Source organism: Ictalurus punctatus, chromosome 4, assembly GCF_001660625.3.
Source record: "Ictalurus punctatus breed USDA103 chromosome 4, Coco_2.0, whole genome shotgun sequence".
Taxonomy (NCBI): Eukaryota; Metazoa; Chordata; class Actinopteri; order Siluriformes; family Ictaluridae; genus Ictalurus; species Ictalurus punctatus.
In genome coordinates, this window is record NC_071284.1 from 4,142,501 (window position 1) to 4,168,740 (window position 26,240).

The 26,240-nt window shown below is 38.2% G+C and overlaps 1 protein-coding gene across 1 annotated transcript in view; it reads right to left on the reverse strand.

Moving 5' to 3' along the window:
- The window catches only part of celf6 (CUGBP Elav-like family member 6), a 172,709-nt gene that overhangs the window by 57,831 nt on the left and 88,638 nt on the right, over positions 1-26,240 (reverse strand). The window contains exon 3 of the mRNA XM_047152620.2: positions 14,142-14,190. Coding sequence (XP_047008576.1) covers positions 14,142-14,190 — 49 coding nt within the window. The remainder of the gene's footprint in view (positions 1-14,141; positions 14,191-26,240) is intronic.

Below are 26,240 nucleotides of genomic sequence, written 5' to 3' on the forward strand. Positions count from 1 at the left end.
GGAAGGAAGGAAGGGAAAAAAGAAAGAAAGGAAAGAATAAAGGAACAAAAGAAAATTAAGAAAAAAAGCAAGGAAGGAAAAAAGAAAGAAAGAAAGAAAGAAAGAAAGAAAGAAAGAAAGAAAGAAAGAAGGAAAGAAAGAAGTAGGAGGCAGGGAGGGAGTAAGGAAGGTCAGAAGGAAGTAAGGTGGAGAAAGAAAGGACAGAATGAAGGAATGAAAAACATGAAGGAAGAAAAATAAGAAAGAAAGAAAAAAGGAAGGAAGGAAGGAAGGAAAATGAAAGAAAGAGAGAAAGAAAGAGAAAGAAAGAAAGAAAGAAAGAAAGAAAGAAAGAAAGAAAGAAAGAAAGAAGTAAAGAAAGAAGGAAAGAAAGAAGTAGGAGGCAGGGATGGAGTAAGGAAGGACAGAAGGAAGTAAGGTGGAGAAAGAAAGGAAAGAATGAAGGAATGAAAAACATGAAGAAAGAAAAATAAGAAAGAAAGAAAAAAAGGAAGAAGGAAAGAAAAGGAAGAAAGCAAGAAAGGAAAATGAAAGAAAGAGAGAAAGGAAGAAAGAAGGAGGAGGAGGCAAGGAGGGAGTAAGGAAGAACAGAAGGAAGTAAGGGGGGAGAAAGAAAGGAAGGAATGAAAGAAGGAAAGATGAATTTTAATTTATCAGCATCCCAAGCTTCTCCAGTGTTTTTTATTTTTATTTTTATTTTATTATTATCATCTTATGTTCCCTGTCGCTGGACGTTCGCCTTCTAAAATCCTCTCAAAACAAAGTGCTGCTTAGCCTTCATCTCCGCACGACTTCTAAACACGTATTTAAATCAACACTGCCCGAGAGCACCGATCAAGAGCGTCGCACGTTCTCCAAGCGCAGAATAAATCAAGGCTTAAAGCATTCGATAGTGCTGCGGCTTAATAATACGACCTTTCCTCGCCGAGCACACTTCACATGCGTCGTATTAAGAGCTTCCTCTTCCCATATGCAGCAGGACATAAGAGCGGAAGCGAGAGGACGTGAAGTATGTGAAGTGCAGTACTTGTAACTTTGACTTGTTGCTTTTAACTTTAACTAAAGTTGGCTCGTGAATGCACAGACGAGTACTTGTGCACAGTTCTCTCCCTCCCCTCACTCCGCTCCGACGGAAAGCAGAGGAAATTGCCTGGAAAATAAACGGCTGTCAGTCCGAGCCGGCTGCCGCGAGTGGACGGCCCTCATTCCGCAAATGCAAATAATACAAAGGCAGATCAAAAAAGCTGTCATAACACTAGTGACATCTGACAATTGCTTGTCTCAGGCAGCCTTTTCATTCCAGCTCACTATATTAAAAATTAATGGATTTCACACACATGCCATATGCTGTCAAGATTGATGCTTCTCTCAGTGGAATAAAGCACTACCCTTCTTTTAGGCAGAATTCTGAAGATTCCCCCCCCCCCCCCCCCCCCCTCCCTCCTTCCTTCTGCCTCAAAGGGAAAGAGATTGAGTAGTTGAATAAACCTACATGAGTAAATATGGAGTTATTTTCCTGTCAAAAGTAATCATCTATAAATACAACGAGGTCCTAATTTTATGAATTGCAACTCTCTGGTGGAGTTTGCATGTTTAATATGATGACTAGAGTTTGTTTCCTGAGTATAATCCTCATAACGTGACTGTCACGTGAAAAACATATCTCCTCAGGTAGCTGGTTTCACGTCAGTGCTGTGTGTGGAATGTGGGTTTACGGCTCTTGTGTTACTTACTGCGGCTGACCACTAAATGACCGAGTAGAAATCGCCCGCTTTATTTTATTAGTACGTCCTGGTTGCCAGAGGGTTTCTTCACAGCCATGCCCATGTCCTGCGAGGGGACAGCAAAACTCTTCCGAAACTGATGACTGGGTGGAGTTCTACATGATGTTTACAACTGAAGAGAGGAAGAAAGGAGGAAAGAAGGAAAATGGGATGACTCGGGGAGGGAGCAAGGAAGGGCAGAAGAAAGAAAGGAAGAAAGAAAGAAAGAAAGAAAGAAAGAAAGAAAGAGCGTGAGAGAAAATAGGATGAGGCAGGGAGGGAGCAAGGAAGGGCAGAAGGGCAGAAAGAAAGAAAGAAAGAAAGAAAGAAAGAAAGAAAGAAAGAAAGAAAGAAAGAAAGAAAGAGTGATAAAGAAAATAGGATGATGCAGGGAGAGAGCAAGGAAGGGCAGAAGAAAGAAAGAAAGAAAGAAAGAAAGAAAGAAAGAAAGAAAGAAAGAAAGAAAGAAAGAAAGAAAGAAAGAAAGTGGAGTTGTACATGATGTTTACAACTGAAAGAGGAAAGAAAGAAAGAAAGAGTAAATAGGATGAGGCAGGGAGAGAGCAAGGAAGGGCAGAAGAAATTAAAGAAAGAAAAAGAAAGAAAGAAAGAAAGAAAGAAAGAAAGAAAGAAAGAAAGAAAGAAAGAAAGAAAAAGATTTTTTTAAAAAAAAAAAAAGATAGTGGAGTTCTACATGATGTTTACAACTGAAGGAGGAAAGAAAGAAAGAAAGAAAGAAAGAAAGAAAGAAAGAAAGAAAGAAAGAAAGAAAGAAAGAACGAAAGAAAGATAGTGGAGTTGTCCATGATGTTTACACTGGAGAAAGAAAGAAAGAAAGAAAGAAAGAAAGAAAGAAAGAAAGAAAGAATGAAAGGAAATAGGATGACTCCGGGAGGGTAATGAAGGAAGGGCAGAATGAGAGAAAGAGAGAAAGAAAGAACAGGGAGATAAACCTGCTCCTATGTGTGTTAGTGTATGGGTCGTGAATGAAGCGAGGGCATTAAGCTGAAATAACGCTGCACTATAAGCCTCTGTGTTTAAATCAGTAATTAATGTTCATTAGTGCATTAACTGTAACTTTAATGAGTCGACCAACTACTGCTGTTTCTCTCTGCTGTTTAATGAGTTAAAGGTTATTAGCATTAGCATTAACATTATTATTAGCTTGTGTGCTACATTAGATGGTGTGTGGGTGGGTGTGTGTGTGTGTGTGTGTGTGTGTGTGTGTGTGTGTGTGTGTGTGTGTGAGAAGTGGTCAGTCAGGAGCAGTGTCATTTTTCAGGCCCCTGTAGAGGAAAATAAAATAAAACATCTAAAATGTAAACCATAATGACCTTTGGTCCATTATGACGTGAGCTGAAATTGCTCAGTGATCGCGGCTGTCTGTCTGTCTGTCTTTCTCTCTCTCTCGCTCTCTCTCTCTCTCTCTCACACACACACACACACACACACACACACACACACACACATTCCTGAAAGGCAATTTAAATTAATGCCGAGCAAACTCTAAATTATTATTCCTCCGGGAGCCTAAATTATTGCTTCGGGAGGCAGAGATTGGAAAAAAGCTTGCAGAGGAACATGAAAAGTGATATTTGGCCCTCTTTTGACTTTTATCTCCGGGACTCAGTTAGAGTTTCTCATTTACATGATGAGCGGAGAAGATCTCTGACTGGGAGAAAGTTGCACACAGGCGGTGAATCCCGTGTGGTCATTCTGCTTTTACCCAGAAGTCTTCAGTGCACATGGCTGCCTGAGGTGAGGGAGACTGAGACGCCCAGGACAGCTTGAGCCGCTGTCAGATTCCGTCTCACAGAGGGAGCGTTTTGTTTCAGAGGTGAAACGGGGCAACAGTGGACAGACTCACTGTCTGAGAGTTTAGAGAGAGAGCAGGAGCACTAATAACAGGAAATAAGTTTTACTCTTGTCAAGGGGATGAGAAATATATTCATCCATAAACTTTAGATTAATATTAGTCAAAGAAACAAACAAACAAACAAAAAAAGAAAGAAAGAGAAATGAAAGTGGAAATGGAAGGGAAGAAAGACAGAAACAGTGATTATGACACAAAGAAAAAAGAAAGAACGAAAGAAAAAGAAAGAAAGAAACAAACAAATGAAAGGAAGAAAGACAGAAAAAGGTAATCATGGTGCAAAGGAACAAGAAATAAATAACAAACCAGAAATAAATAATAAAAAGAAGGAAGGAAGAAATAAACAATTAATTAAAAAAGAAAGAAAGAAACAAACAAACAAAGACACACAAAGAAACAAAGAAGTGAAAATAGAAGGGAAGAACGATAGAAACAGTAATCATGACACAAAGAAGAAAGAAAGAAAGAGATAGATAGATAGATAGATAGATAGATAGATAGATAGATAGATAGATAGATAGATAGATAGATATGAGGAAGGTAGAAATAGAAGGGAAGAAAGAAACAGTAATCATGACAAATAGAAAAAACAAAGAAAGAAAGAAAGAAAGAAAGTGATAGATAGATAGATAGATAGATAGATAGATAGATAGATAGATAGATAGATAGATAGATAGATGGGAAGAATGATAGAGACAGTAATCAGGACAAAGAAAAAAGAAACAAACAAACAAACAAAGAAAGAAAGAAAAAAGGGAAAACAGAAGGGAAGAAATATATATATATATATATATATATATATATATATATATATATATATATATATATATATATATATATATATATAAGTAATCATGGTGCAAAGGAAAAATAAAGAAAGAAAGAAAGAAAGAAAGAAAGAAAGAAAGAAAGAAAGAAAAATAAATTAAAAAGAAAGAAAGAAAGAAAGAAAGAAACTTACACAGACACAAAGAAGTGAAAATAGAGGGGAAGAACGATAGAAACAGCAATCATGTCACAAAGAAAAAAAGAAAAATGGAATGAAGAAATAAAAGGAAAGAAAGATAGATACCGTAATCATGATGCAAAGAAAAGAAAGAAAGAAAGAAAGAAAGAAAGAAAGAAAGAAAGAAAAAAGAAAGGAAGAAAGAAAGGAAGAAGGGAAAAATAGAAGGGAAGAAAGATAAAAAAAAAAAAAGAAAAATAGAAAATTGTGACACAAAAAATAGAACCCAAAAGAACCAACCAACAAACGAAGGCTAAATGAAAAGAAGACCTGATGAAGAAATACTGAAAAACAGGAAGTAGCGAGAATCACGACGAAAAGAAGAATAAAGGGATGAAAGAAGAAAAAGGGGTTCTTTGTAGGATAACAGTTCTAGCTTTCTGAAGAGGTTCTCACTGGAACCCTGTACTACAGTTCTACACAGAACCGTTTTAAGCTGCTCGAGCGAACATTGCTGGAGGTTTAGAAATTGATTTGTGCCACAGGTGAGAAATGTGTAATATTTAATATCGAATTACTTTAGCACTAACTGTGACATTTACAGGTTGAAAGGTTTAAATTGTCAGTAAATTAGAAGAAGGGAGAGAAAAACAGAACCCTGCAGTTCATCTGAGGAGACAACAGCCGAACTTTCTTCTCCAGCTCTCTTCCCGACGTAATGACGGCGTGCTCCAGACGGAAGCCTCATCTGTGATGTGAGACTCGCCTCATAGATTGTGTTTAGATAATGGCCATCTCCAATCATAGATAATGGAGACTCATCTTTTCTTGCAGAGACGCAGGGGAGGACAAGGTCAGCCGAGAAAGGAAGAGACGGAGAACTGGGAGAGGGGTAGACCAATCTGAAAGTTGTTGATGGGAGGAGGATGCACTGGGGACTCAAATGTCAGACAGAGGACAGGAAAGTGCGCAGCTGATTTACTATCCACATTCGCTTGGCTGCCTCTCTGCTCAAAGTGCTCTCCGCTCAGCCGTCACACTTTTGGAGCTGATTAACGACGTCTACGGCTGATCTATGCTTCGGCATTACAATCCCAGCTACAAGACTAATCAATAACTGCAAGACTAATTCAAAGGGGTTTTTTTTTTTCTGATTATATACAAATAGGGATGGAAATCATTTACTGAACCGAAAATCATTTACTAGTTAATAAAAAAAAATAAAAAAAAAAAGACTGATAATTACAATGGATATAAAAAGTCTACACGCCCCTGTTAAAATGGATGAAAACCAAGATTAATCATGACAGAACTTTTTTCCACCCTCAATGTGAAATTACAACATATCAAAGAAAATGAAAGTATCAATCAGGAGAGGGGTTTTAAATCAATTCCAAAATGGAACACTGTGAAGGCCATCATCAACAAGTGGAGCACCACAGTGACTTCACCAAGAACAGGGCATCCCTCTAAAATTTACAAAAGGACAAGGGAAAAACTAAACACGGAGGCTACCAAGAGACCGACGGCAATATTAAAGGAGCATCTGACAAGTACTGATTGCTCTCTGCATGTGAAAACAGTCTCTCATATTCTTCACATCTGGGCTATATGGTAGGTCACACAATCACATACCCATTCATACAGTACAGACATGCTAATCAGCCTACCATGCATGTCTCTGGACTGGGAGAGGAAACCGGAGTACCCAGAGGAAACCACCACAGCACAGGGAGAACATGCAGACTCCGCACACACAGGGCCACGGTGGGAATTGAACCCCCGACCCTGGAGGTGTGAGGCGGACGTGCTAACCACTAAGCCGAAAGATACATGCTAACGCTTCATCATCCGTGGCCAAGAGTCCCAGCTTTATAAACCAACACTTTATAATAGATATCCAGTGAACTTTTGTGATCTTTTTTTGGAATATAAAAAAACTGAAAAATCTTTAGTAAATGCGGAAAAATAATATTAGATGGCTATTGGCTATTGGCATATGGCTATCTATATGGCTATATAGAACAATTTCTGGAAAGTTCCACAGAGCATCCAGATCAGGAGTTGAATAAAGTTCTGCAAATAGTTATTTGTTGTTGTAATTTGTCAATTTATTTATTTTTTTCTAGGGTTTACACAGCATTACGGTTAGATTTAATAAATAAATAAATAGATAGATAGATAGATAGATAGATAGATAAATAAATAAATAAATAGAGACTCCTGTAAGGACAATGTCCACTTCCACGAACACAGATATGAATATTTTGAGCACTAAACAGATAGAGATGCAGATAATGGCATTGTGTTACAACGCTATTAAGCACCTACACACTCTTTTTTTTGTTGTTTTATCAAAGAAAAGGAATCAGAGCAGCCTGATAAAAGGGAGCAAGAAAAGAGAAGTGCCAGGCTTTGACAAAAACGACTCTGATAAGAATCAGTCCTAAGAGAATAAAAGAAAAGAAAGGGCAATGCCATTCTAAAGGACATCAAGGAATCTTTATTAGACTCACAAAGTGCTCTGGTGATGGACAGAAATGAATTGGTTAGCCTACTTCATTGTAAATCTTGGAAAATCTTCAGTCCTCTCTCCACTGCTAGCTGAGATAATCCAAGGCAAAGATACACAAGTCGTGACTCATCCGCAGCTGAAGAGCGAACGAGATGGCGTATACATGCTGGCGATGGCGCTCAGTCGCCGGATTATGCTGTCTTACGTCGGCTTCGTTTCCTGCGCTCGTGCTTGTGCCAGCGCACGCTGCATGCTGCCATCTTTACCGTGGGGTTGTTTGCTGAATTTAAACTTGAACCGAGTTGTTTTTTTTTTTTTTTCAAACTATCACAGAAATGTTTTATTCCCACTGTCACCTGTTGATTCTCCTTAGTCTGAATTGTGTACTTCGAGTTTGTACACCTCTAAAAGAGTTTCTTGTGAATATCCGGGTTATGTAGCTGATCACATGACCAGAGCTATATACTTCAAGAGCTTTCCCAAAGGAAATACACTCAGTGTCCACTATTATTAACACCTGTACAGATACACATTCATGCAGTTGTCTAATCAGGTAAGAACAGGAATCTGAGGCTGTCATGGTAACAGAATCTCATCTTTTTCCAGTCTTCATCTGCCCAGTTTGGGTTATCCCGTGCCCATGATTGCCTCAGATTCTTGTTCTTGACAGGAGTGGAACCTGATGTGGTCTTCTGCTGTTGTAGCCCATCCACTTCAAGGTTCAACGTGTTGTGTGTTCTGAGATGCTTTTCTGCTCACCACGGCTGTAAAGAGTGATTACAACTCATCTGGCACCAACAACCATGCCACGGTTAAAGTGACTGAGATCACACTTTTTCCCCATTCTGATGGTTGATGAGAGTCTGTGAGCCCAAGTTTTGCTGAGTATCTTGGAGTATCTGCTACGGTTTGTCTAGACACTCGGGCTCTCACAATTTCTTTTGTTTTTGAGGGTAAAACCTGACGGCCTTCATTATTTTTTTTTATTATTATTGAAAAGTGGTGTATTGTGTAATGTTACCTTCTTTACTGACATACAAAAGCATAAACATACTGTAAAAATTTTTTGCTGTTGGTGTTGTTGGAAAAGTAACGTTAAAAGTCATGTTGGAAAAGTAATCTAAGACACAATTTGTATGGGGAAAAAATGTGAGTTCCTAAGACTTTTGCACAGTACTGTAGTTGGGGTGGGCAACCTGGCAACCCTCCCACAAACTTCAGAAAGCGCCACATGAAAGATAAACCTAATGTTTGTGGGGCTTTTTTGTTTTGGATCCAAGTCCCTGAAGCTGGCAAGCTTTCTAAAACAAAACAAAACGAAACAAAAACCAGAAGAAGAAAAATGCATACCCCACCTAATGTTCTTATCTGTTTTCAGATGAATTTAGGACGCATTATGTGTTTAATCCAAATTCTGTATTTATCTTTGGTTACATCTGTAATGTGTTAGCTAGCTCCATCCTCCTCAGTTGGTAGAAGAGATCTGGGTGGTGGGTGGGAATTGTGTGTGTGGGGGGGGTCAAATTGGGGAGAAAATTAGCATAATTCTATTAGTCACTACTATTAGGATCATTATACATGTGACAAAGCTGACATAAAGAGCATGTTAGGTCCACGTTAGCATTATTCATACTACAGGGTGTCTAAAAAGTCTCCACACAAACGGGAGTATGTGTACCAGCACTATGTCGGTTGTGCCTTCGTCAGTGGATGTTCACGGACGTCCACTTTTCGGGTGGTCTGCAACACTTCCAGTCTTTTTGAATTTGTGATGTGTTTGCCATGTTTCCTGTTAAAGTCCAGCACAAGCTTCCCAGCTTCCATCCACGAGGACGAGTTCAATGCGTTCTTCTTTTGTCATTCTTAAAGGCTATCTGAAAAAGTAGATATATTATATAGACTAAGTATGAAAATTTTGGAAGACATTTTGCTAAAAAGTGTTAATTTCCCCTCTGTATAGAGACTTTTGGGACACCGTGTATTATATTGAGGTTGGGTTTAAAAGCATTTAATTTAAGTGAGCAGTTGATCATCCTAACGACTACAAGCCATCGATAATAAATAGAACTTTGATAATAACACGTTGTGATTTTCAGAGTAATAATAATAATAATAATAATAATAATAATAATAATAATAATAATAATAATAAACCCTAGTTATGCTTCACAGACCCCACGTTTAGAATTGCCGTTATATCCCGATGTAGATTCCAAATATTAAAATCAGTGGCATCTCTCCTGGGCACACACACGATGTGAGATGATGAGTGGCTACTACAGAACCTACTAATGGGCTCTAATGCCTTCAAAAGCACAACAGACCTTTTCATGATGGATAATTGCTGACATCGGGGTGTGATGAATGCGGCGCTAGTCCTCGAGGCGCTAAAGTCATGTGACTTGCTAAGACCTCTCATGCGGTTATGTAGCTAGTTTGAGGATACACATTCATGCTCTCTCTCTCACACACACACAAACACACACATACATACACACACACACACACACATGCAGAAAAGAAAAAAAAAACATCTACAACAATTTTTACGGACTTAAATATGTAAAAGTTAAAAATGTAGATTTGCAGTCATTATAAGTTTGGGTATGTTCTCTGGCTTTAGGACTCGATATCTCTGCTCAAGCTGCTCCTCTATATCACACACACATACACACACACACACACACACACACACACACACACAGAAGCACAAACAATTCACTGATATAGAGGCTTTCTGACACACACTCTACCAGGCTCCAGATCTCTGTGTATTTCATTCACCTTTCCCAACACTATTTCTCCTCTCCGTCTATCTCATACACAGAGAGATAAAGTAATAATTGATATCAGCTCCCATCCATCCTCCCTCCTTTACACCCCACAACTAATGTATCTGGCTGAGAAAGCTGACTGGCTCATGCCCAGGTCATGCCAGTCACTCACTGCTTGGCCTGTTTGGAGACAGTGGTTAATTAAAGTGGCCATCTGACAGCTCTCCAGTCTGAATGGGCTGAGAGTGGTGGAATGGGCCATCTGATTCACACACACACACACACACACACACACACACACACAGCTAAATCACAAATGTCACACTCACACCTCAAGTCTGCCAAGAGTGTGTGTAACACAACAGCAACTTGGTTGTAAACAAGGGGCATTTACAATTACAGACAATCAGCCATGTTTTTGTCAAAACACACATGACACCTGGAGAAGAAGAAGAAGAAGAAGAAGAGGAAGAAGAAGAAGAAGAAGAAGAAGAAGAAGAAGAAGAAGAAGAAGAAGAAAACAATGATAAAGGCCAAGTACCGTCATGTTTTTCTTATTTTTTTGCAATAATTTGTTTAGCACTGTATATTCTTTTTTCATTTCCATTATAAGAAATATGCATCTTTTTTTAGAGCGAATTTTTTAATACATTTGATATTTTATTTTGTTTTTTGTAGTTTTAGATTTTCCTTATCATTACAGTCTAAAAAAAAAAAAAAAAAGATATTAAAATCCATCAATTTGATTTAAAAATAACTCACCGTAGCTCATTGTTTACTATAATATAGTTCTACATACACTAATTGTCTAAAAACACTTACAGTTGAGGTCATAAGTTTACATACGCCTTGCATAATCTGCAAAATCTTAATAATTACAGATAAAAAAATACATTCATAATAATAATGATAACAAAAATAATACACACAAACACACACACACACACACACACACACACACACACACACACACACACACACCAGTTTCCTAAAGACACACCTTTACAAAGGGTACAAAGCCCTGATGTAATAGCAACTTTTAAGATGGGGGTGGGGCAGAGGAGGGGGGGGGGGGGCTAAATTATACATGCAATAGACATCGTTCTGCATTCTGCAATTTTAATTACAATACGTGTCATCGACCATTTATCATTTGTGGATTGGCAGTTCATTAACCCTTCTCTCTGTAGCTACACTAATATGACCAGCTAATATGAATACAAAATTGGCATTTTCATGGCAAGTTCTGCAAATATGACAGCTTAAAAAATAAAAAAAATAAAAAAAAAAGTGCTGATTCAATTATGTTTAAATGTATGTATATTTAAACCTGCTGTATTTAATCCATCAAACACTATTCAGCCTGGAGAAACATTGTCATTTCCATACAACTTATGGAAATATACAATCACAGGGAGCCTAGAGGCTATCCCAGGGAACTCAAGGCACAAGGTGGGGGACACCCTGGACAGGGAGCCAACCCATTTCAGGGCACAATCACACAATTTCACACACTATGGACAATTTGGAAATGCTAGTCAGTCTACAACACATGTGTTTGGACTGAGGGAGGAAACCGGAGCACCCAAGGGAAAACCCCCGAAGCACGGGAGGAACATGCAGACTCCGCACACATAACGTAGACTGACGGCAGGATTCGAACCCCCAACCCTGGAGAAAAAAAAAAAAAAAAAAACTAAAAGAAACTAAATAGATGCTATTTTTCTTCTAAATACGTATAGTCGGTCGGTCAATACGATATATCTGATGATGAACTCGCAAATCAATAATGACTGTACACTCGGCTCTTCTCGCACATGCACTGGTTGATGATGTATTATTCTGCTCATTATTCTACCACAGAGATTTCACCAATGATTCCCATGTATAGTCTATTACTGAATGACGCGTCATACTTTTTAACAGTTTGTAGTCATAGTTAATGTTGTGGAATGTCCGAGAGACAAGTTACTTCCTGTTCTCACCTGCATTATATCTACCCCGCGACTGACCCCCCACCACCCCGCCCCCTCTCTCTCTCTGTCTCCTAAAAAAGTCAGTACATTAATGATTATACATCATTTTTTGTTAAACAACATTTTTTTTTTACCTGTTTATTATTAGGCTTAGGTGATATGGAGTGTCTGCTGTACAGGTCTCAGTGTACGAGCAGTTACTATAGAAACAATAACATATTAGAGCACATTAATAGTAACCTATTAATCGTTCATGGTACGGCCAGAACCAATGTCCGAGCGGAGCTATATAATTATATTATATATTATATTATAAAGTGCACATGTTCTGAACAGTCAGGTTTGAGAATTCAACCTCACTTTGGTATAAACTTTAATAACACTTCGTAAACCTTTATGTGCTTTTAAAAATTAGTTGATAACTCGTAATCATAAACGGTTCATTATCATGCGTTATTTGGCAGCACTGTTGAATTCTCGAATCCGATCGGGTTCGTAATATCATGACGAGCTGCTTTTTGTTGTCTTATTAACTTCATGCTCTAGAGCCGGTTCTCCCTGCAGTTCTCACTTGGGTTCCTACTGAAGCTGAGCAGGATTAAGGCTGGTCAGTACCTGGATGGGTCCTCCTGAGGAAAACCGAAGCCGCTTTTCCCCTGAACTCAACTTTGCTTGTTTTCCACTCGGGATAGTACCTAGTACATTTTTTTAGTACCGCCTCAGTCGAGTTTCCGAGCGACCCGAGCCGATACTAAACGTGAGCCTCGCACCGAGTTAGTCGGGAATTCTCCTTAACGAGTGCTTCCGTATCGTGCCTGAATAAATGAGTGCCATTTAATACGCAGTCTGCGTATGGTAATATTCTATCAATCTAAAATGATGCATCATTTATCTCATTACAGATAAAATTCCAACAAAGGTTTCGGTCGTAGATTTTTCTCGCTCGGTACCGATTGTTTATCGAAGTCCCTCCTGGCGCGGCTGACACATCGGGCCGCGTTACACCACCCTGTCGTGGATTATTTTCCTATAATAGCATTCCCAGTCATTTTTTAGTTCTTACATGTGGTGTACTGCACGACTTTTATAACTAAATAAGTTTTCAAACTTCAATAATGTGTCGTTTTTTGTAATTAGAAGAAGTGTTTCCATATTACAGTACATTCCAAAAATAAAGTTAGTCATATCTTAGAATTTATAATAAGGAACAATTTAGCATATTCACATGACTTGGACCACTCAGTGATGACTTTTTAAATGTTTATAACGTGTTAATAAGTGTTGTAGGTGCTTTATGTACCTTTATGCATGGGTTATGATTAGTTATAAAGGTCGTGCCGTACATCGTATGACGTTATAATGAATAGTGACACGTATGACATGATGGAGTTATAAAGGAATTATTTATAGCACGTTGTTAAAACTTTATGAGGCATTATTCGAGTTCATTAAGTGCAAAGAAGGAATGATAACTAACACGGATTTATAAGCACAGTCATAGATAGACAATAAATTGCTCCGTATGAAGATGTATTTGGATTGGTTGTGGCAGATGAGACGTGTTGTGAATGCAAGCCTGATCTGTAATCAGAAACGAATATGAACGTGTCTTTGAACCGAGCCGTGTGACGGTGAACCGAGAAGACCTTCTGTGCCGAGACAGATGGGGAGCCAACAGTGGCGTTTGACCTATATTAATGTCTCTCTACACACGTGGACATGTTTAATAGTGTATGCGCATGTGTGTGTGTGTGTGTGCGCATGTATGTGTGTGTGTGTGTGTGTGTGCATATGTGTGCATGTGTGTGTGCGCATGTGTGTGTGCGCATGTGTGTGTGTGTGCGCATGTGTATGTGTGTGTGCATGTGTGTGTGTGTGCGCATGTGTATGTGTGTGTGCATGTGTGTGTGTGTGTGCATGTGTATGTGTGTGTGCGCATGTGTATGTGTGTGTGCATGTGTATGTGTGTGTGTGTGCGCATGTGCATGTGTGTGTGCATGTGTGTGTGTGCGCATGTGTATGTGTGTGTGCATGTGTGTGTGTGTGTGTGTGCGTGTGTTTGTGTGCATGTGTGTGTGTGTGTGCGTGTGTGTGTGCATATGTGTGTGTGTGTGTGTGTGTGCATGTGTGTGCGTGTGTTTGTCTGCGCTTGTGTGCATATGTGTGTGTATATGTCTGTGTGTGTGTGCATATGCGTGTATGTGTGTGTGCGTGTGTGTGTGTGTGTGTGTGTGTGTGTGTGTGTGTGTGTTTGTGCGTCTGATTGTTCATGTGTGTAAAAGAAGGTTAATTACCTCCCCGTCCTTCGCTGTCTGCTGGCTTCACCTGGATGGGCCGGTTCATCTGAAAAGAGACGGGGGGGTTAGTCATATTATTGCAAACCATGTGGGAAATTAGGGTGAATGTAACAAACACTGAAGAAACAAGAGTTACCGTAATAAAGAAAGAAAGAAAGAACGAATATAATAAACATTGAAAGAACAAGAGAAATAAACATCTCCTTATAGAAAACTTCACCATACAACAATTACACACAGTTTTTATCCATGCGCTGAATGTAGAGCATCAGATTCACAAGTCCCTGTGTACGTTGTTACTATAGAAACAATAATGAATTGCGATTTGTGTTGTAGAGCTGCCTTCTGACCAATCGCATTCGAGAATTCAACATTTTAGGGCAAACTGTTTGGTTGAAGTGAGAGAATTCTTCGTATACGCAACCAGGCAAAGTAATCACAGTATAAATATTTATTTTAAAATATCATTCATTTCAAATTTAACTCGATAATTTACAGCTGTAGTTTAAATGATTATCTGTAAAATATAGTATAGTATAAACCTACTAATCCTGTAGGACATAAATTACAATTCACACACACACACACACACACACACACACACGCACACACAATATAAGTTCTACTTGATGTTAGTTAAGCCCATGAATGATCTTATCATGTGTAATACAAATATCGTGAAAGTACATAGTAATATGATGCTGTAGCAAAAAAAAAAAAAAAAAAAAAAAAAAACAGGAATTACAAATTCATCATTTATTAAATAAAATATCATGTTGCTTTCTCAAACATGGCATAATTTGTCGCGAAAGTTGAAAAGGTGTGTTCGTATTGACTGTCAGAAGTGTGAATCATACTGACTCGTGATAGAGTCAGTCGACTCGTGATAGAGTCAGTCTCAGGTGTTTACAAGAAGACAGAAAGACGAGGATGTCTTCATGCAAGGCTGAACCTCTCTGCTTCAATAATAGATTCTTAAAGAAGAAGTATCAACCGTGTAAAAATACATATTGGTTTTTGAAAAACATGAAAGAGTTAGTAGTTAGAAACTCAGATTGTCACACCATGTTGAGATATTTGCTGCTCCATTAAGAGGGGCGTAGTGCTAGTCCGGGATTTTTACAGCAGAGCAGCTCAGCTCCTGTATGGCTCAAGCACACTCGCTGATTGGTCAGTCTCAAACCTCCTAATCTCGTCTGATTGGTCGCCAACCTCCGAGCTTCTGGCCCATTAGAATCCTCAGAGTCGCTGCGGCAACAGGAGTCATTAAGCTGCCCGGGGTACAATAGGAGTTGCTAAGCAACCGGGCAGAATGGGCCGGCCGCCCGCTGGTCCAGCGAATTGGCACGTGGTGTTTTCCAACTCCTCATTCGCCCCGTTTCCATTGTCTGCCCAATGAGGTACGAGGAAAAACTCCAAATTTTTCATGAACCCCCCCCCCTCCTTTCCACTCCTTCCCCCTCAATCCTCCTTCCTTTGTCCCACTTTAATGTCCTCTTTTTAGAAGTGTGACAAAAAGTTTGACCACCGTCTGCCAGCCAGTGCCCACCTTCCCGCCATCCGCTGTGGACATTAATTTCTTTATTTAACCAGGTTAAAAAACTCGTTGAGATTAAAAATCTCTTTTACAAGAGTGACGTGGCCAAGACGGCAGCAACGGACATAAATGGCCTGCACTTATATAGCGCTTTTATCCAAAGTGCTTTACACTGTGTCTCATTCACTCATTCACACACACACACTCACACACTAATGGTAGCAGAGCTGACATGCGAGGCGCTAACTTGCCATCGGGAGCAACTCGGGGTTCGGCGTCTTACCCAAGGACATTTCGGCATGTGGAGTCACGTGGGCCGGGAATCGAACCGCCAACCCATACGATTACTGGACAACCTGCTAATCTGTTAGAAGTACCTTAAACCCATTCAGTGATGGCCAGCTTTAAATGATGGTGTAGATTATTCCAAGTGACAGAAGCGTTATATTTAAAGTCTTTCCAGAGGAACTTTAAGATACGGTCATCTGAACGAAGACTATCACGTACGTTTGTATTAGATTGGCTGAGAGACAAACAAGATGGAGTTACACCACAAATCGACTTAGTTAAAACAGTACCAGTTAACACTTCTCTGCGTATACAGTGATGGTAATTCAGCCTTATCATATAACATGAAATGATGTCTTTCATAGCTACAACCGGTAATAAAACATAACGCACCATGTCAGGTTGTTGTTTTATTTTAGATCGTGTACCGGAGCGTTCATATAAAGCAGATATACGAATAATCCAACAGTAAAAAGCTAAAAAGGTGGCAGATAGCAAATATTTCCTTGCACTGAAAGAAAATAAAGTTCTGTTTCTGAAATAAAACCCCAATTTAAGCTTCGTTTTAGAAATTAATTTATCAATATGAAGCGTAAAAGGTTATCAAATGAAATACCAAAACACAACCCCAATTCCAAAAAAGTTGGGACGCTGTGTAAAATGTAAATAAAAAACAGAATGCGATGATTTGCAAATCTCATAAACCCGTATGTTATTCACAATAAAACATCTGCTTCCATGCAGATTCCATCCCATCTTTACTTCTGAGAGACTCTACTTTTCAAAGATACTCTTTTCATACCCAGTCATCTTACTGACCTGTTGCCAAAGAACCTAATTAGTTGCAAAATGTTCCTCCAGCTGTTTCTTTTTACTAACACTTACTTTTCCAGTTGGTGTTGCGGCCATCGAATTCAATATGACCTTGTTTTTTTTTCTTAAAATGGTACATTTCCTCAGTTTAAACATTTGATATGTTTTGTATGTTCTATCGTGGAAAACATACGGGTTTATGAGATTTGTAAATCATTGCATTCTGTTTTTATTTACATTTCACACAGCGTCCCAACTTTTTTGGGATCGGGGTTGTACTTATAAATGGCAACACACTGAATTTTTGTTCCCTGAAAGGATATAACATCAGGAAGATTCTTAGGTAGAAAATATCGTTCATTTAGTTTTATCTGTATTTAAAACCAGTTTACGTTGACATAAATGAGACTGTACAGTGTCAAATGCTGATACTGTGTAAATGCTGCAAGTATTGAAGAACTAGTGAAGCTGATGAAGCACGGCATTGAATAGCGGGATCATCTGCATAAAAATGAAACCGAATTTTAGATGTTATTAATAACAGATGTTATTTATGGACAATAAAAAATCAAATAAAATGGGTCATAGAACTGACCCCTGAGGGACTCCTTTGGCGATAGACAAGACAGATGATATACAATCCTTTAAAAGCACACACTGAGTTTATGCCGAAAGGTAGTTGGTAGAGTCAAAACCTTCAATAAATTTGCTGAACAAATTTGCTGATTTCTACAACCGGACTGAAAAGGAGAAAGGACATTATTTATTTCCAAGAAATGTTCTAGTTGTTCGTTCACTATATATTTTTAAAAGCTTAGATAAAACACATAATTTAGATATTGGCCAACTGTTCAATTGCAATGGCTCCGCCCCTTTTAAAAAGAAAAACGAAGGCAGACAGATGTGGAATGAATATTCTTCAGGTGGCAAGTTTTAATTATTTAATTCCTCTTCCTGTTGTGATGGAGTGCAGCTGCATCTGCATTTAGCTGGGATTTATGAATAAATGTCATTATTATTATTATTATTATTATTATTATTATTATTATTATTATTATTATTATTACTACTACTACTACTACTTTGTGTTGCATTACAAAGTATGAAATGTGCTTTATAAATTGTTTTATAAATAATATTTTTTAAATAAATAATGCTATAAATTCTTCTTCTTCTTCTTCCTCTCTTATTATTATTATTATTATTATTATTATTATTATTATTATTATTATTAATTCTTTTCCCTCTCCTGTCTCATCAGCACTAATTTTCTTGGGACACTGTTACATTGAATATGTATACAAAGAGGTGAACACACACACACACACACACACACACACACACACACACACACACACACACACACACACACACACACACACACACACACACACACACACACACAGACAGACAAACAAACACACAGACACACACTCACATTCATGCATGAAGAGCCCGAGCAGGCCAGTTGAGTAACAGCAGGTGGTTTAGGCCGCATTTTAATCCCTTATTACAGAGCGAAGGATTAGGCAGCAGATCAGGGCTCAGTTAATTACATCAATTCATCAGAGACTGGGTAACACACGCTGCTTTACCCTGGGGTACACACACACACACACACACACACACACACACACACACACACACACACACACACACACACACACACACACACACACACATTTGATTATGAAAGCTTTCATTGCTACTTTAGATGATGTCAATAATCAAAAACACAGTGTTTGAGCTTCACAGAGAGAAATAAATGATTTGTCTTTCTTTCTTTCATTCATTTCCATTCTTTCTTTCTTTCATTCTTTCTTTCATTCATTCTTTCTTTCTTTCTTTCTTTCATTCATTTCCATTCTTTCTTTCTTTCTTTCTTTCTTTCTTTCATTTCCATTCTTTCTTTCTTTCATTCTTTCTTTCATTCATTCTTTCTTTCTTTCTTTCATTCATTTCCATTCTTTCTTTCTTTCATTCTTTCTTTCATTCATTCTTTCTTTCTTTCTTTCATTCATTTCCATTCTTTCTTTCTTTCATTCTTTCTTTCATTCATTCTTTCTCTTTCTTTCTTTCTTTCTTTCTTTCTTTCTTTCTTTCTTTCTTTCTTTCATTTGTTCTTTCTTTCTTTCTTTTTTCTTTCTTTCTTTCATTTGTTCTTTCTTTCTTTCTTTTTTCTTTCTTTCTTTCATTTGTTCTTTCTTTCTTTCTTTTTTCTTTCTTTCTTTCATTTCTATTCTTTCTTTCATTCATTTCCTTTCTTTCGTTCTTTCTTTCTTTCTTTCTTTCTTTCTTTCTTTCTTTCTTTCATTCTTTATTTATTTATGTGTTTTCTTTCTTTCTCTCTAATTCCACATGGTTTTCTTCCTATTACTTTATTGCTTTTCATTCTTTTTCTTGCATGCTTTATTTCTCTGTGTTTTATATGCTTTTGTCTGTCTTTTCTCTCTTTTATTCTTCCTATTCTGTCTTTTGCTGTGTGACTTGGCAACTTTTTTTTTTAACCGAGATGGCACTGTGTGTGTGTGTGTGTGTGTGTGTGTGTGTGTGTGTGTGTGTGTGTGAGAGATTAAGTTTTATAGAGAATAGGTGGGACAGACTTGGTGAGATGAGGAATGTGGATGTGCTTCTCCTCTCTGCAGTAGACAGACAATGCTCTGGCTCATAGTGCAGATGGATACAAGTGTAGATCAAACCCTGAGTGCCTGCACCACCTTTACTGCCTTTTATACACACACACACACACACACACACACACACACACACACACACACACACACACACACACACACACGTGCGCACACACACACAAGACTAACAAATTAGTCACTGTGACAGCCACCTTTATGAGACTCAAGAGAGAGAAGAAATGCCTTAGAGCAAGATGAGATGAGAAAATTGGAGAGGAAAAAGAAGAGAAGAGAACCAAAGAGAAGAGCAGAGAGAAAAAGAGAAGAGAGAAAAAGATCATAGAAGAAAGAAAGGGAGAAGAGAAGAGAAGAGAAGAGAAGAGAAGAGAAGAGAAGAGAAGAGGAGAGAAGAGGAGAGAAAAAGACAATATAAGAAAGAAAGGGAGAAGAGAAGAGAAGAGAAGAGAAGAGAAGAGAAGAGAAGAGGAGAGAAAAAGACAATATAAGAAAGAAAGGGAGAAGAGAAGAGAGAAAAAGATCATATAAGAGAGAACGGGAGAAGAGAAGAGAGAAAAGGAGAAGAGAAGAGAAGAGAAGAAAAGAAGAGAAGAGAGAAAAAGATCATAGAAGAAAGAAAGGGAGAAGAGAAGAGAAGAGAAAAAAGGAGAAGATAAGAGAAGAGAAGAGAGGAAAATATCATATAAGAGAAAAAAAGGAGAAGAAAACAGAAGAGAAGAGAAGAGAGAAAAAGACTATATAAGAGAGAAAGGGAAAAGAGAAGAGAAGAGAAGAGAAGAGAAGAGAAGAGAAGAGAAGAGAAGAGATATGTCATTGCACGCAAAAACAAATACATTGCGCCGAATTCCTCTTTCTCATGTCAGAAAGCGTGAAGTCACAGCTTTCTCTCTCCTGGTCTAGAGCACTCACACCGGAGACTCCTCATAACCAACTGATTAACCTGATGAAAAGATTTGCTATGGGTTTTATATATATATCTTAACTGTTCTCAATCTCTGCATGCGGGCAACATGCAGCTCTCCTCCTCTCATAATGACGAACGCATTGACACTGACACACACACACACACACACACACACACACACACACACACACACACCTATTTTCCCATGCTTCATTCTGTTTCTGTAACACAATCAGATCGATCTGACTGATAAATAAAACACTCAGCACATTGACAAAGCGCCACAATTATGCCGAAGACGAATGGCTGAATTAGCCTGCGGAATTGGAGCAGATCCGTGCTCAGTGGCACAAACATCATCATCATCATCATCATCATCATCTACAAGCCTGGCATTAGATTGTTTTCTGCCTTTGCAGAACAACTGCACGCTCACTGAAGACGTTAAAAAAGAAGACATATAGGTACACCACATACACTGAAACAAATCATCCTATCAAGCAAAATATTTCAAATATAATCATTTTTATTTAGTACTTCCGATTATAAGATTAGAATAATCCCTCATTTGTAAGTCGCTTTGGATAAAAGCGTCTGCTAAATGAATCCATGCAAATAAATGTAAATAATAAACCAGATATATGATTATTAATCCTATTTCTATCCATTTTTTTTTCTATACGCTCATTTCCATAATCTTATATTTGATTTATATTACACACAAACACACATATTTGCCACAGTCCTGAGAGAGGAGACCAAGTTTCACTTTCAGTGATATTCATAAGAAGAAGCACAATCACAAACTTCGTCCGGTTTAGACATAAACACGAACGAGTCGTTTGGGAGTCGAATGAGTCGACTCCTAAGCTGGAGCCGACTGATCCGACTCACTCAACAGCACCTCGATTTCCATCACTAACGTGAGCAATGGGCTGGAAAGTGTACTGAAAATGCCACTTCTCTAAAACATCGCCCTGTTTCATTCATTATAAATGCTTAGCGGTGTAAACAAGCGTGGAAATATCACCAGGGAAATCACGCTCGCATCTGACCTCTGCTCCACGAGGGGTCAAAAGTACCTTGTTCTCAAATGTCAGGGAAAATAAATATTTTGCATACCGCAACATTTTTAATGTACAAGACATTTTACTTTTACAGGACATTAGCGGTTGTATTGAAACCCTGGGAAAATTGGTTGTATGTATTGACTGTTCAAATGCAAATGAGCTGTATGTAAGATTGCAAAAATTGTTTGTTTAATCTGAAAGAGAGGAAAAAAAAAAAAAAAAGGAAAAAAGCCATCGTTGGTTCTAAAAGGTTATTCGAACTTAACTCGGAGGCTGCATTATTCTCGAAAGTAGGAGAGAAAGGAGAGAACGCTTTGCTTACTGAAATGCATAAGTAGATTCATGCCCTTAGGTCTAAATGGAAATTTAGCTTGTATATGAAAAACATTGTTCTTCCTTTCAACTCACAATGCACTCTACGTGTCCCTTGACCTCTGGCATACTGATTTCAGAGAACTCAACGTGTACATTAGGATTTTTTGGCGTAAGAACATGCAATTTAACATCCATGCCTAATTTGCCCTTGATGAAATTTTGATTGTCATTGAAGGTTTGCTTCAATATTTAAAGGGAAGTTTAACAAGCTCATGGAGTGTTGAAGGATTGAGTCAATATTCGTAAATGGCAGAACTTGCCCAGAAGGCACTGCTATATCTGATGCATCATATATATATATATATATATATATATATATATATATATATATATATATATACTTACATACAAAATAATATATATAAAAATATCACGCAAAGCTGTTAAATATTCTTTATAAAAAAAAGCAAAGCTGCTTATAAGTGTGACCAAAAGTATATATATATATATATATATATATATATATATATATATATATACTTAAACATAATTTCTCTTCATCTAGGTCAAAATCATGGTGGATCTGGACTATAAAAAAAAAATTCTTAGATTTTATATTATTATATTATATTATTTTATATTATTATTAGTAAATTATTAGAATGTCCGTAATGCAATCATTCTTTTAGCATGGATAAAGCCAAACACATTTTGTGTATCTTTTGCTGATTGTAATAATAAATGCTTATTTGCTTCCAGAATCAGAATCCATTTTGAAAATGAAATAAAGTTAGATGTTTAAGCATTATGACTAAACGATTTATAGAATCACTCAGCTATCTACGTGATACTGCCTGTACGCCTTTTCTTTTTTTTTGTCACTGAGCTATGACTACTCTGATCTCTTGGAGTGAGGAAGTAGAAAACATTCGCTCTTCCTTATTCTTTAAAAAAAAAAAAAAAACATATCATTAGACAATGGTCAGAAATTCATTCACTTTCAGTAACCGGATTTAAAGCCTATCCCAGGAGCACTAGGCACAAGGTAGGAAATTCGTCCTGAACGGGACGCCAGGCCATCCAAGGATACCATGCAGTTTAGCGATTGAGCCAGTCTGCCTACATGAGGGAAAATCCACATGAAGAAAGAGAGAACATGTGAACTTCAGCACAGAGAGTAACCCGAGCTCAGGATCGCGCTGGATTTTTCAGCTTCGTTGAAAAGAAGAAAAGAAAAAAGAAATGCAAGTAAAAATGAAGAGAGATTTTACAAAGTGTGAATGCTAAGACGTCAAATGACTGGCCTTAACTGTGTTCAGCAAGCAGGAAGCATCTCGCTGTATGAACGAAATGCATTTAGCAAAACAAGAAAGTGATGTAAGATTTCATCTTTCATAAGCAGGAGCTTGTGTTGGATTCAGGCTGATAATCCAGGTAGTCGTTTACTCGTTCATTATATCAGAGAACGCGAGTTAATTGACAAGGCCGTTTTAAAATATCAGAGTCAGTGTTGCTTGGTTATCTGCATCACTTTTCACTCCACACAGTAGCTACGCTAACACTGTGTCTCGCTGCACCCCAAAAGCACCTCATTTCTCCAGGTAAAAAGCATTACAAACTGTTCTAACGCTCGGCCGCACAAACACCCACTCTGCCTCATATGATAATGCTGAGCTAGTTTCGGAGCTGGTTTGCTTTTAGCTCTCTCCGCTTTGAACTTTATGCTAATCTGTTCTCCTTGCTGTGGGCTGCTCCAGCACCGCTGCATCTTCCCTGCATGCTGCGTTCACCTGTGGAGGAGTGTCGCTTGCAGCCAAGAGCTCGTCTCAACACCCGCTCTGCGTTCGGGACACTGTAAATAATTCATCGAGCGAGGGTTTGTTAGGTGCAAGGAAAAATAAGCAAAGAGAGGAGAAAGCAGGATGTTGGAGAGCCCTTCATTAAGTGCGTCTAGCCTTGCTTCACGTGGACGCCGAGGAGAAACAGGCAGCCTATTAGTGCCATTCCAAACCCATGCTGGGGTCACGGGGTCAGCTCACGTTTTCTGACTGTTTATTACGGTTAGGCGTTGGGAAGTGAGCCTAGTGTGTGGGTTTAAAGGTGCGCCATGGAACTTTTTTACTTTTTTACTGCTTTGTTAAGTATGAGTGCATGATACTGAGGTTACTATGATGTTAATATATTAATATTTGAATATTAATAGGCCATATTTGAATATCCTTCAATTCTAATGAGTTATCAATCATTTACTTTGGATAATTAGTGCCCCCCCGCCAACTTACTTAAACAAGAACCTCTGGATAGTTCCTCAACCTCGACTACATCACTCAAGTTCTCTAGACTCAACTACTAGGACTATTTTTAATCGCACTAATATTCAGTTAATAAATATCATTTTTTTTAAAAAGGACGATGATGCTTCAACGTAATGAAGGCTGTCCAGTTATCGGCCTAATTACTGTATTTCCTGATAATGTTTAACAGAATGCAGTAAAAATGAATCGAAGAGAAATGACATCGCACAGTACTACATGTTTAAGACAGCGATACAGACAGAGAGCGAAATAGACAGACAGATATCTAGAGAGAGGAATGCCATTTGTTGAGAGAGCCCAGTGAAGCAAATATGCAAATAGATGCTAATTTATGCGAATAACTCCGTGGCATTGCTGGGAGCCCCAGTGATTGGCAGCTGCAGGGTCTGGGAGAGGGAGGGAGTGAGCGAGCAAGGGAGTGAGAGACGGAACGTTGGCTTCGGGCGCTCGTGTAAATTCGGGCACCGCTGCCTGCTCTTGTTCAGCATGCTCCAGATGCAAATACATCAGCATATAAATAAATAAATAAAAATAAATATGCAGACATGCCAAACTACAGCAGTTACTGAGTGGAACAGTCTACAAACTTTCAAACAGTTCCTGTATTTTGTGGCATCCACACACCTGGAATCTGAATCGAATTTTTTTTTTTTTTTTCCAAAATTCCAAAACTTATTATTCCACGGACGAACTTTCCCAGGTTTCCCCCATGAACCCACGTTTCTGGAATGTTTATATAGTACAAGGTCCTGTTGCGCCAGTGATGAGGAAAAAGTTGCAGAAAAAGGACAGTTGATGAGGAAAACCCGTTATACAGGATATTGATACACCGAGTTTATTGAGATTTTTATCACAGTCCTTTGTTAGGAGTCATTTATATGTCAGTGCTTTTTTAAGGATTCCCAGCACAGGAAAGTCTTCAAGGTTTCTCGGTAAAATGTCATGCTGAGGGTTTATTTTGATCTCATTAAATTCAAGAGAGAGAAAAAGGAGATGTTACTATAATGTAAGAGTCCATACAGGATTTTGTGGAGTTTGTTTTGTGATTGTTGCGGCCAAAAATGCTTGAGTTTTCGTACTTGTTCTTGAATGTGTGCTGCGTTACTATCCCCTTATATTGATTCAAGATTGTCTGCATTTGCGCTGTTTCCCATCCTGTTTCTACATTATTGCACGAGTCCTAATCAGTCCATACAGGATTCTTTTCTTATTTGTGATTGTTTCGGCCAAAAATGCTTGATTTTGCTTCGTTGTTTAAAACATTTGCGATGCAACTAGCAGAAATGTTTGTGCTTTTTAATGGAAGACTACTCGAATTGTTGAAATTGCAATCGCACGAAATTGTTCTGCATGGTCTTTGGCTGTGACGTTTGTTGGTAATTGAGACCGTTTAGCTGTACTCGTGTTCAACCTGCGTGAACTGAAGAGGGATTTGGCTGAATGCTCGTTGTGATGATGTCACATGATGCATCTTGGCCCAAATCTGTGGGAAATCTGCGGCAATTCGGGAAAATTGTTTCCCTGATTTTGCGTTAATTTCTGTGTTTGCAAAAACTCCTGGAGGGACTGAGTAATAACAGGAACTAACTTGTCTTGCAAACATTCCACAACAGTAAACGCAATTATAAACCATTAAAAAGTGTGACGTGCTGTTTGTTAATGAATAATAATAAAAAAAATAAATAAATCATTGGCAAATCGCTGTGATATAAGCAGAATAACACGTTTTGGACTGTGCCGTTATATGAAAATAAAACATTTCGCTGTACGTTGTGTGTTATTTCTTATTCATTTAATTATCTGTTTGTTTGGGTTGGTTTTTTTTTGTTGTTGTTTTTTTGTTTTGTTTTGTTTTGTTTTTTTTTGTTTTTTTTTTGGGGGGGGGTATATAAAAACCCATTATCTGATTTCTAACTTGATGCATAAAATTGGAAAATGGGAAGCCTCTAATTGAAACCATTTAAAATGCAACATCGGAGATCGGATAATTCAATTCAATAACAAATAATTTCTGCTTTTGAAGCAGAAAATTGTCCTATTCTGAGAGAAACCCACATCACGAAACCATTTACAGATCCTGTGAAAATTTGATCATATGGATCTTTATTTAGGCCTCCATTTGTTGGCCATCATGGCCAAGTGGTCTAACGTGCTGGATTACAGCTCTGATCTCTTCACAGATGTGGGTTCAAACACCAAATGG